Source organism: Rutidosis leptorrhynchoides, chromosome 3 (assembly GCF_046630445.1).
Source record: "Rutidosis leptorrhynchoides isolate AG116_Rl617_1_P2 chromosome 3, CSIRO_AGI_Rlap_v1, whole genome shotgun sequence".
Lineage (NCBI taxonomy): Eukaryota > Viridiplantae > Streptophyta > Magnoliopsida > Asterales > Asteraceae > Rutidosis > Rutidosis leptorrhynchoides.
The window spans coordinates 187,125,189-187,138,217 of NC_092335.1; the positions used below are offsets into that span (position 1 = coordinate 187,125,189).

Sequence of the window (13,029 nt, forward strand, 5' to 3'; positions counted from 1 at the left end):
CATACAAACTATCGTATCGTGAGTTTTCATAGCTCCCTTTTTATCTATATTTTTGGGCTGAGAATACATGCACTATTTTATAACTGTTTGACAAAATAGACACAAGTACTAAACTTTATTCTACGTGGGTTTGAATCACAAATCCCCTAGCTTGGTAACTTTAACTATTGGTTTATGAACTGGTAGGCGCGAATCCTAAAGATAGATCTATCGGGTTTAACACCCCCACCCAACATGTTGTACTAGTCAAGGATTTATATTGGCTTAGAATAACGGGTGTTTAGTACTTCGAGGTAAACAAACATGCACTTGATTCGGTGTACTTATTATTAAAACTCATGGGGTAAAAACAAACTTTGTTAAGGCTAGTTACTGGGTGCTCACAACATGGAATACTTTTATACACTGCGGTGTATGTATATATTTATTGAAACTGAAATCTTGTGGTCTATCTATTACTGCAATCATTATTTATGGCAAACCTATGAACTCACTCAACCTAGTGTTGACTTTTTAAGCATGTTTATTCTCAGGTACTTAAGTATTGCTTCAGCTGTATATCTACTGCTTTGATGATAATTGCTTGTCATGCTTGGAGTCTTCATTTCACATCATATCAATTAAAGACATTAAATGCGTTGTTCATTAAATACAATGTAATCTATTTATCTTCCGCTGCAAAACTCAACAAAACGTCTCATGTAGAGTCATTCTCGTTTATACAACTGTGATTTGATATAATTAGTGACATTTCTTCCAGGCCCTATCTGGAGGATGTCACAGAATCCATGGTGATCAAGTCATATATATATATATATATATATATATATATATATATATATATATATATATATGGTACCTTACGATCTTTATTAAGACTATAATATATTGTCGTAGAACTTAATCATGACTATTATAAATTGTATTTCCATAAGCTCGGGAACAAGACATGTATAAATACATGTAGGATACAAGGTAAGTTAGCTAGGATAAGGTTAGCATCCATTTTTATAAATCATGTCCGTAGCTAAAAATTAAGAAAAATATCCAATTTTGTTTTACCCATAATTTCTTCGTTACAAATCCGTTTTGAGTGATTCGAGTTGTCATGGTTTCGTATCGAACTCAACATTATTAATCTTAACAGAAAAAGTATAGGTTTATAGTTGAAAATACAGCTTAGATGTCAAATAAGAGAAGATAGTCATATCCGTCGTAAGAACGACATCTTGATGACAATTTTGAAAAACATACTTCCACTTATAGTTTAACCATAGATTTTGGATATATTTCATATCCATATAAAATAAGATTTTTCACCAAAGGAAATCTTTTAATTCAAAGTTTAAGATAGGTTTTTAAAATTAAACCCAAAACAGCCCCCGTTCGACTAAGACGGCGTATATTCGATTTTAAGGTGTTCTTCGTGTTTACAAGTATTATATCCTTATGTTAGCTTGACATACTGTCATAATACATGTGTTGAAGTGTTTTAAAAGTCAAGTTAGAAGGATTAAGTTTATTTGCAAACAAGTTTAGAAATAATCTAAACTATGTTCTTGTTGTTATTAGTTATAACTCAAAATAAGATAGCTATATGAATATGAATCGAACGAGATTTTGAACAAAGCTATTACCTCAAATTACTAGGGTAAAGCTACTGGAAAAGATAGTAAATAATTTTTAGCTCAAAGATAGCTTTGATGGCTTGAAATTCTTGAAGTAGAATCATGGAATCAACAAAAGATTCAAGTAAGAAATCTATCTTGATTTAAGATAGTTATGAGTATAGATTTTTAATCAAAGCTTAACATAGTTATTACCTTGATTTAGGATGAACACCTACTGATATAGATGAAGATTTCTTGATGTTGGATGATTACTTGAAATGGATTTGAAGGATTGAAAGTAATCTTGAAAGGATTCTTGGAGTGTTCTTGAAAGATTTTCTTTTGATGATTCTAACTTTGTTTTTGAAGTACATTATGATGAAGATAATGAAGGTTCATATGTTCTTGAAAGAGTGGGATATTAGAGAGATATTGGAAAGTAAAAATTGAAATGGAAATGATATAGAAGTGGTGAACTAGCTCGTGAATTTTAGGTTAGTTATAAAGAGATTTTAGTTTGTAATTTAGCATAATAATTCAAGGTATAAGTTAAAATTAAAACCCCACATTTTAAATCATCTTTTAGTAGTCAATTATGGCTGATCAAGTGGTGTTTATTATTCGTATATAACAATAGTAAATAGGTCTAGAAGCTGAGTATTGTACGAGTACGAATACGGGTGCATACGAGTAGAATTGTTGATGAAAACGAATGAGGATGTAATTGTAAGTATTTTTGATAAGTAGAAGTACTTTGATAAGTGTCTTAAAGTCTTTCAAAAGTGTATGAATACATATTAAAACACTACATGTATATACATTTAACGGAGTCGTTAAGTCATCGTTAATCGTTACATGTAAGTGTTGTTTTGAAAGCTTTAAGTTAACGATCTTATTTAATGTTGTTAACCCATTGTTTATTATATCTAATGAGATGTTAAATTATTACATTATCATGATATTATGATGTATGAATATATCTTAATATAATATATATACATTAAAATGTCGTTGCAACGATAATCGTTACATATGTCGTTTCGTGTTTCTTAACTTAGTAATCTCATTTTTATGTATATAACTCATTGTTAATATACCTAGTGAGATACTTAAATATCATAATATCATGTTATATATATATATATATATATATATATATATATATATATCCTTATATAGTTTTTACAAATTTTAACGTTCGTGAATCGTCGGTCAACTTGGGTAGTCAATTGTCTATATGAAACACATTTCAAATAATCAAGTCTTAACAAGTTTGATTGATTAACATGTTGGAAACATTAATTATGTAAATATTAATCTTCTATATATTAGCGGAAAAATCCGGGTCGTTACAATCCAACGGTAGACGAACACACAATTAATTTTCTCGCACAGCTGCGCAAACAAACCCTAAAAGGGTTTTTCTTGGCGGCTGCAAAATTCGAAAAACTTTAAATCCAAATTGAATGGTCCGATCGCTACAAATTTTGGATATGTTTTAGACCTACATTTCTACCACCTGCAGAAAAAGTTTCAAGATGATCCGACGGTTAACGAACCCTCTATTAATTTTCGACCACAGCTCTGCAATTAAACCCTAAACCGAGATACTACAAATTTGGAAAATTGTATCTCCCAATCCAACTGTCTGATCACTTTCAAATTTAGTATACCACTAGATCTGTGAGTCGACAACCCACGGTTAAAATATCACAGAGATCCAACAGTTAACGAAACCCTTACGAATTTCCTACCACAGCTGCACTAGAATTCCGAATTTCGAAAAATCTCTCTTTCTCAACAAAACCTATCGATCCTACCACCGACTCTGTTACCGCCGCGAACCACCACAATAATCTACTATAATCATAGACAATTTTAATAGATTATATCACGAGTACATAGACCATACCCGCGAGTTCTTCGCGATCTTGTAACTAAATCCTTTGATCTCGATACATGTTGCACAAACCCGTCGTTCGTAGACCATGCTTTCAAATTCTCATCGCTCCCACTCGAAATCTTGAGCTATTGATACCAATTGTTAGGATTTATGGGACCCAAACAAGATCGGTGATTTAAACCAATCACCAAACCCACGAACGATAAACGATAAAATAAAGCATGTAACGATAAATGTAAATGACACGAGATTTAACGTGGTTATATCCCAACTTCAAAACACCGAGAAGGGTTTACTCCACGGGCGCAAACCAGAGATTTTTCACTATAATTTTTGTGCACACAGTTATGTGTTACATAGGGTCCTATTTATAGGCAATAACAAACAAGGAAATAATTTAGGGAGCAAGCTACTAAATCTAGAACATTCTTGACTTGTCCAACAAGTTGTTTCTTGTTAATTCAATTTGCACTCCAACAACAATCACAAACAAAAACAAACTAAAATAATCAACCAAAAAGACCAATATAACCGAATTAACCGGCCTTCGATCTACCCTTCTGATTTTTCAATTGTTATTGGATTCTTTTTTGAAAGAAAGTTGATGCATTAAAACGAAACCTCAAAAGTGAAGATTTGAAATGTTCTTTGAGAAAAGGATGGCAGTGATGAATTGCTGACGGTTATATGTGTCGGAGAGAATAAAGCTACAAGATTAACCGTTACTAAAGTTATTTTATCATGCTTCACTTTATGTTTTAAGTAAATAAGAAAAATGCTAGACACAAGGTAACAACAATAATAAAGTTGAATCTTCTATATCTATAAATAATTTAAAATATAATTAGTATTCACATATTCATATATAAATGATAATTCATTAGTAGAGCTGATGTATTATGTGTTATAAACAGAAATGTTGATGTTGATTGTATTTTATCGTTGTTAACTTGCGTTCTTAAGATACTAGTTAACATTTTCTTAAAAATCTGATATTTTTATTTTTATTTTCTAGTAAAATGTTAACACTTACAGTATATGATAAAATAGATATAAGTGTGTAGAGAATAGATTTTGTTGATATAAAATAAGGGCGATGATCATCAGTACACAAATTATTTTTTGCCATATACAAACTTATTAAAATTTTGGATAATTTTACCCTTCCCAACTTTAAATTATCTAACAGTTTCTTTTTCGGCCTTAAATTACCTCACATTTTCTTATTTTTTTCTAACTTTCATTTACGAACTAAATCATTCGATAATCACTAACTTTTCAAATAATCTTGAACTCATTTTAAGGACTTCTATGCATCACTGAACACTAATTAATTCATGCATCACACAAAAACACAAGATACAAAAAATCATGTCTGGAACTTCTATCTCATTTGCAGGGTCATTCCTACGTAATCTCATGCCCTGGACGAGTTGGGAAAAAAACGCCCTATCCTAAACAAATAACATTATATTTTAGGAGTTTGAAGCCTAGCTAAGTTAGGTGGCTCATCCTTGTTGGTGATTTTAGCATGATCCAACGTCATTTTAGTTGATTGGATTGCTAAGTTGAAAGTGCTCGAACCATTGAAACGCTACACGGATTTGGGGAGTGTGGAGTACAAGTTCGTAAAGTGTAAAATGGTTTGAGGATATGTTAGTGAGCTCAGAAATAACATTTGGAACTTAAGGAATGCGAAACGCGACTTGAAAAAATGCGAAACGCGACTTGAAAGGCTAAACACACTTGAAAATAAGTCTAAACTTGATTTTGGTGTGCAGTAGCTTTAAGCCGCGGCGCGGCTTAAAGGGTGATTTTGAGTTCGAGAGTTTTGGCATTTTTAGAAGTGTTAGCCCGCGGCGCGGCTCCTGGACCCGCGGCGCGGCTTAACACTGAACTCGCTGAAAAGGTGACTTTTCAACCCAAAAGGCACATTTGAACCCCAAACGTTATGGGGTTGTTCCAGGATATTTATGAACGGTTTTTTCATGTATTTGAACTTGTTTAAGCACAAATACATGGGTGTGACATTCCAAACATTATCTGGGTTCATATGAAAAGGTGTGACTCTTCAAAGACACCTTTTGAACCATTATAAATATATGGATTCATTTCCATATGAATGGTTTGACACTTTACTCAATGTTCCAGATTTTGAACATGTTTAACACACTTTCAACACAAAATTTACAGATTATACAATCTACCATTGCAACGAAGAATTATCTTTTGGTCAAGACGATTGTTCATACTAGTCTTATCCTAATAGTGATTTTGTGTAACCCGTGACCAAGTGGGTCGAAATACTATATTAAGAAAGTGTTCTCACGATTCTAGCATCAATCCGGTTGTTGATTCTTTACCCACTAATCCATATTTCCCCAACTATCTAATAGAGTAATCTTTAGGAATCAAGACCGGGGTGAATCGGCGAAGGAAAAGACTTTCAAATTGGTGTAAAGTTTGAAGGAATGAATTTGTGTTCATGGCAGAATTTTATGGTATTATGGGATTCAAATTTGGATGTGCATAAGGGATTTTGATCTTCATATTGATGGGTTGAAGATTCAAGTGATCTTTCTACACTTTGTTTCAATCTTCATGACAAGTATTATTACCTTTTATGAAAAGGTGTGATAATGTTATATTTGGATAAGGATAACCGAGAGACAAATTAAGTTAAGTGTTGATCTTTTGATTAATATTATTCATAAATAGGAATGATGTCTCTTGTAATTATATTCTTTGTATATTGCCATGAAATTCCTTTATGGGTTGTTATTAATTGTGATTGTTGGTGTCACAATGGATAAATTGGTAACAAATGTTAGTCTATTCAACGGGTGGTAATAATCCGTTGATTAAGTCACTAGACAACATTATATGGTTGTAAAGTGACTAATTTGTTACCAATACAATGACCATGAAGTATTAATTCATTGGTAAAGTTATGTCCACAATCATTTGATGAACTATCAAGATGGTACAAGTTAGTGAAATGAGTATATTTTATATGGAACAAGGATTTGAAGTTGCTTAATTGACAACGGATTTATGCTTTGGAATTGGTGACATGATGTATGTGATTACATCAAATAACCAATATAGCATATGTGTTGGAGAGATTAAGCAAAGTATATTGTGATTGGACTTAAGTATTTCAATACTTGTCAAAAAGTCAACCATGGACTATGGTTTAATTCACAATGTGAATCCTTAAGGCATATTAAATTATTTGAGTTTACTATTGATCAAGAGGATTATACATCTACAAGTTGTTAGTTTTTAACACTTGGTATAGATGAGACATCTTAGATCAAAAGGTTGATGTTGAGATTATTGAAATTATAAACTTATTGTCATTGATTCTTGGTTTTTAAGAAGTGGATTGACTAAGGTATGCTTATGATTATAATCTCACCTCTAATGTAATGGTAATATTTGTATACAAGGATAATGGGATATATTATCAAGGGTGTATAAATTATATGTTTACATTGATGACTTGTGAAAAGTGGACATGTGCAAGGACTAATGAATCAATTGTCTTGAGTACTCACATGATTCTTATGGTATAATAAGAACTTGGTAAATTCTTGGTTTAAAGGATTGCAAAAGAATGGAAATTGATTGAAGTCATAATGAATAAGATTAAAGTTCATGGTGATCCCTAGTTATGGGATGTGATGTGATGTGACTAAGGCATATATTTGAACAAGTGAAAGTCTAGACGCTTGTGCCTTAGACAAATTATGTTTCGTGAGGTTTATCACGAATGAAGTGATGTATGTGGATTTTGTTGGGTCACAAAAAAGTTTGACTAAATCACTTGAGAAAAGCATTAGCCGGTAGTGCGCACAAGTTGGCTAAAGTTGTGGGATTGAAGTCCATATAGATCTTCCATAGTGGGATACCCAATTTCCTTCTAGTACAATGCTAGGAGCTGAATTCAATGAGGAAAGCCTACTATCTGAAGATTGGAACACATTTAATATATGATCCCAAAGTATGTGTTCGGACCCGTGAGATAAAGAAGGTTGAAGTTAAATACTTCTTAATAGTTGTCTTGAAAAATTGCATCGTGGGTGCAAGATTAAAGAAACTACCTATGTGAACATGAGGTTAAGCCGCCTCAAGAAAGCTTGGGACTTAGCTTTTGATATGTTCATGAGAGGATTGGGACACAAGGCTTATAATAGTGTCGGGTTAATTGTAGAAAATATGGAACTAGTGTGTATATTATCGACAGGTTTTCAAATGAATTGATGGGTTCAAACAATTAGAGCACCCTGATTTTCGAATTCTTGCACGTGTAATATACTATGTGTAAATTCAATCCATGTGATATTTACACTTATGCACTAGTTATCTATTTGTTGGTATTTTAGTAATCAAGGATCATACTAAAATGGCAGGGAATTGTTGGTGATTTTAGCATGATCCAACGTCATTTTAGTTGATTGGATTGCTAAGTTGAAAGTGCTCGAACTATTGAAACGCTACACGAATTTGGGGAGTGTGGAGTACACGTTCGTAAAGTGTAAAATGGTTTGAGGATATGTTAGTGAGCTTGGAAATAACATTTGGAACTTAAGGAATGCGAAACGCGACTTGAAAGAATGCGAAACGCGACTTGAAAGGCTAAACACACTAGAAAAAAAGCTTAAACTTGATTTTGGTGTGCAGTAGATTTAAGCCTCGGCGCGGCTCATGGGCCCGCGGCGCGACTTAAAGGGTGATTTTGAGTTCGAGAGTTTTGGCATTTTTGGAAGTGTTAGCCCGCGGCGCGGCTTAACACTGAACTCGCTGAAAAGGTGCCTTTTCAGCCTAAAAGGCACATTTGAACCCCAAACGTTATGGGGTTGTTCCAGGATATTTATGAACGGTTTTTTCATGTATTTGGACTTGTTTAAGCACAAATACATGGGTGTGACATTCCAAGCATTATGTGGGTTCATATGAAAAGGTGTGACTCTTCAAAGACACATTTTGACCCATTATAAATATATGGATTCATTTTCATATGAATGGTTAGACACTTTACTCAATGTTCCAGATTTTGAACATGTTTAACACACTTTCAACACAAAATTTACAGATTATACAATCTACAATTGCAAGGAACAATTATCTTTTGGTCAAGACGATTGTTCATACTAGTCTTATTCTAATAGTGATTTCGTGTAACCCGTGACCAAGTGGGTCGAAATACTCTATTAAGAAAGTGTTCTCACGATTCTAGTATCAATCCGGTTGTTGATTCTTTACCCACTAATCCATATTTCCCCAACAATCCTCACGTCGATTTTTATTATTAAATGCAAATTTTATAATTTGAATAACTCCTAATTTGTTAGAGTAGGTTTACAACCAAATGACATTTACATTGGTTTTTTTAAACTAATGGTTTGTATATAATTTTTTGAACTAAATGATGATCAAAAATTAATATTATATTTGCACATAAAAATAAACCTAGTATACTATGTGGGCTATAAATAAATGGTGCCCCTTATCATTATGGTGTTCTGAGCCATTGCCCATTTAGCCCACTAGCAAACACGGCCCTGCTCATTTGATTACCAATAATTCAAATTACTACCATCTCATTTAAGATTGCAAAAAAATCAATTCAAATCTAGTAGTCTCTATTGGAGTGGCGAAAGAGATTCAAACAAATCAAAAATGTTGTTGTTGATCAAATCTCACGACAGGATGACAATTCTCGCGGTCGCGAGGTTCACCTCGCAACAGGATGAAATCATGTTGCGGTCGCGAAATAACATCACAAGAAGCAGCTCGTTTGGAAGACAAGATCGCGACCGCGAGGTTTAGTCGCGATCGGTTCATCAAGACGGGAGAAAATTCTAGAAACGAGTTTTCTTGCTCGTTAAGTTATTTCCTGTTGAGTTTTGCCTATTTAAGCACCCTAATGTAACCCATACACTGTATCACGAAAATTATCAATAAAATCTCTCTAGTTTGGTACGTGGATTAAAATAATTAACCCGTTGATTACATATAACCACGTTAAATTATCGCGTTCTTATTTTTTTTATTATTGTCTTCGTTTGTCTATTGTAGAAGGGTGATTTTCTGAAAATCACTCTTATTGTTGGGTTCAATAACTCTAATAGTCTCGATGTGTTGGATGGTATAAAATATTCCATAGACCAGATTAATACAAAGAAGTATAAGCTTCAAGTAAAAAAGAAATACAACAAACTAAAAGAATAGCGATGAATCATTAGGTAATTATTTATTTCTATACTACAATTAAGAAATATAAAAATTAGATGTAACGCTAATTTTGGATCTTACATGTGTTCATTGAATGAAGAAATTGCGACAATTTTGGGAGAAAATGATGGGAAGTCGACAAGGAAGCTTTAGGGTAGATAAATTCTTTGGTTAGGGTTTATAATAAGGAAGAAAAAAGGGTGATTTAATTTAAATGTTGTGTACAAATCAGCTCCTATAAATTATGGTTAGTATACTTCCTATAAAAGTCTTTAATTTTGTGAGGAGTCAAATGGACACTTTGACACGGTGACATATAAGGAATAATAGAGTGCAGAAGCTATGTAAAAATCTTTTCTATGACCGTGTATCTTTAAGATTTACGGATATTATAAGTGAACAGTCATGGATTCCACGTCCAAAAGTAAAACTTTTCTTGGTATCCAATCACAACAACCATCTCAGTATCAATCTACTATATTTTTCATTTAATATATTTATAATTAAAATAGAATGATACAATATATACAGAATATAAACAACTAAAAATCATTAATCAATCATACTAATATTCCTTTTCGACTAAAGAATTTGATAACAATTTCTCAACTACCATTTACTTCATTAATATTTAGGTGACATTACTAAGATTCATGTCACGAAACATAATCGAGACCCACAAATCAGGTTTAGAACGGTCGACATTTTTGGCACATATCAGCATTGTAGATGATCTTGAAGCTCAAAAGGCCAAAGAGTGCGTGTTTAGTGTATGTACATATGAGACCGGATATTTAACATGCTTAAAGCGGCTGCATCATCCCAATCTTCATTGTCACCAAACAGACTGATATCCAACACATTACCCGTTGATAATGATCCGCACTTTGTACCTGTATCAATTGTCGATCAAATATCTAATTTTAATTCGACGTATGAGGTTGATTGTTTAAGTATGTTTAATCATATAACGACATATATGTATATATATAGAAGATGCACACATATATATGCTAACATGCTTATCAGATTCTACAGAGCACCATGAAAAACACAAGGGTGTAAAGTATAGCTACCTCTCCACATTTTGGTTCTGAACGAAAATAACATTTTTGATAATTATTCTAATTATACTCTATGAATGATATAAATTAATGTATTAACACTATAAATGAATAAAATAAAACAATGTAAGTGTTGTGAATATATTTTAAAGAGGATCTATCATGGTGCAACCGGGATCTCTTGTCTAGATAACAGAATTTTTTTAATATTTTTTTTTCTTTTAATAAAATTGGTGCGGGAATAAAGGTTTAAAAAGAATAAATAAGAAGTTTTAGTAAAGGTCGCATGTTCAAAACTTGCATGCTAAATTGTTTGTTACAATTTTTCTGATATTTTGAGGTTGTTTTGTATAACAAATTTTCGACCCCGAAAAGTATTTCTGACTCAACCACTATACATGCACAAAATGTTACTCTAATTAACATAAAACTTTAAGTTAATACCTTTTTAGCGTTGGAAGTGAGTGAGATTGAAGACGGGGATGCCGATATCGATGGTGTCGTAGTGACTAATGTTGATAGCCCGACATTGTAAGCCATTGTCCCGTCGGGCTGATACAGCCCGTAGTTCCTCTCCGAAGTCGGGCCAGGCTTCATATCCTCATTGAACAATGCAAATAAGTAAATTTCTAACCTCATTTTAGGCCTTAATGGTGTCCCTTCACCACTAAATTGCCTTTTCAACATATTCCTATTGTATATAGCTGCATTTTGAGTTGTTGCACCAATTTCATTTGTGTCACCTTTTGATGGCCAACCCGTTTCCGAAACCCGAACCTCAATCGCCCCAAACCCTAACCGAGCCATCGCGAATATAACCGCGTCAACTTGAGCATATAGCATATTGTCATAATGCAGATTAGTATTCGGGTCAATCATGCCCGAATTAGGGTTAAAAAGTGCATAATCTATTGAAATTTTACTAGGACTATCTTTATAAGCAAAATAAGGGTACGCATTGATCCAAAATGGAGATCTTGTAGTCGAAAGAAACTGTAAAAGTTGCGTCATTATCGTTACGAGTTCAGGTGCAAATGTTCCTTCTGATGGTGGATAAGAATTTGCTAAAACTGCTAATGATGAAGGTGTTGACACTTGAATATATTGTTGTAACCCTAACTGAGTTAAAGCTTTTTGTATGCTAACCATGGCTGGAACCAAATTGTCCACTAATGACATATCGTCTCCGGTGAACACTTCGTTGCCAACTGCGATTCCGGTTATTTTTGTAGCTTGAACATAAGGTTTTATACGTGAGTTCACCCATTGTAAGGCTTGTTGTGGATCCATTAACGTTTGCAACATTTCGTTCTCAACGGTCACGATTAATTCAACGCCAGAATTGGAAAATGCGTTCAGAATATCAGGATTTGTGTCGTAGATTCGTGTTTTAGTGACTCGTAACGATTTCAGAAGGTTGAGAACTTTGTCTGGTGGTGGTAAATTGTTGCCAACTTGACCGTAGTTTATACCAAGTGATTCAACAAAGTTAAAGCCTATAAGAACACATTGTCACACATTAATCAATAATAAGATATATAAACTACATACAAACACATGAACACGAGGTAAGTTCGACTGTTTTATTTAGAAATCAGAAAATAGAGAGTATTAATTGATGGTATATTGGAAAGTTTTATTTACTAATTATCTTTTATATATTGGCAGTTATCTTGAGACACGTATAAATAGTAAAATGGATAGTTTGTTTTTAATGCAATGAGTAAAGTTTATGTTAGTTAAAATTATACAAACCTGATAAATATATAAAGATTCCAAGAATACATTGCACAATGAAAGCACTTTTAAGACAAAGTTCCATATGTTTGGAGATAGAAAGAAAGATTAAGAGAGAGAGGGGGGGAAGATATATGGTGGGGGTGTGTTTGTATATATATAGTTCTATGATGTGTATATGTGTATACATTTGTATATATGTGTATGGATGTATATGTAGTGGGGATTCTTTACTTGGCTTGTTTGGAAATGAATTGAATTGAATTGATTTGAAGGGTAATGAGAAGTTGAAACAAGGTTGGTCAGAGGTTTGGGGACTATGTTTTCTCTTAAGAACTTGTCCTAAAAGACAAGCTCCCTTTTAAAAATTTCCATATTATAAAAGACTTAAGTCTTGTTGTGAAATGACAAATATATCCTTTCATCAATTTCTTCACATAAAAGTAAACAGAAACACATACTTCTTGAGCAGATA

At 33.0% G+C, this 13,029-nt stretch overlaps 1 protein-coding gene across 1 annotated transcript; it reads right to left on the reverse strand.

The window, feature by feature from the left end:
- Positions 1-10,430: 10,430 nt before the first annotated feature.
- Positions 10,431-12,639, reverse strand: LOC139897102 (glucan endo-1,3-beta-glucosidase 14-like). The gene is made up of 3 exons (XM_071879756.1): positions 12,573-12,639; positions 11,262-12,313; positions 10,431-10,646 (listed from the first exon to the last, which is right to left on the reverse strand). The coding sequence occupies exons 1-3, from the start codon at positions 12,637-12,639 to the stop codon at positions 10,557-10,559; spliced, it is 1,209 nt and encodes a 402-aa protein (XP_071735857.1). The 3' UTR covers positions 10,431-10,556.
- Positions 12,640-13,029: the final 390 nt, after the last annotated feature.

Excerpts from the sequence above, each read along its gene's own strand:
- LOC139897102 (XM_071879756.1), bottom strand. The coding sequence starts at position 12,639 with ATGGAACTTTGTCTTAAAAGTGCTTTCATTGTGCAATGTATTCTTGGA. Across the intron at positions 12,314-12,572 it reads AATCTTTATATATTTATCAG|GCTTTAACTTTGTTGAATCA; the intron begins GTTTGTATAATT and ends GTGTTCTTATAG. Across the intron at positions 10,647-11,261 it reads TCACTTCCAACGCTAAAAAG|GTACAAAGTGCGGATCATTA; the intron begins GTATTAACTTAA and ends CAATTGATACAG.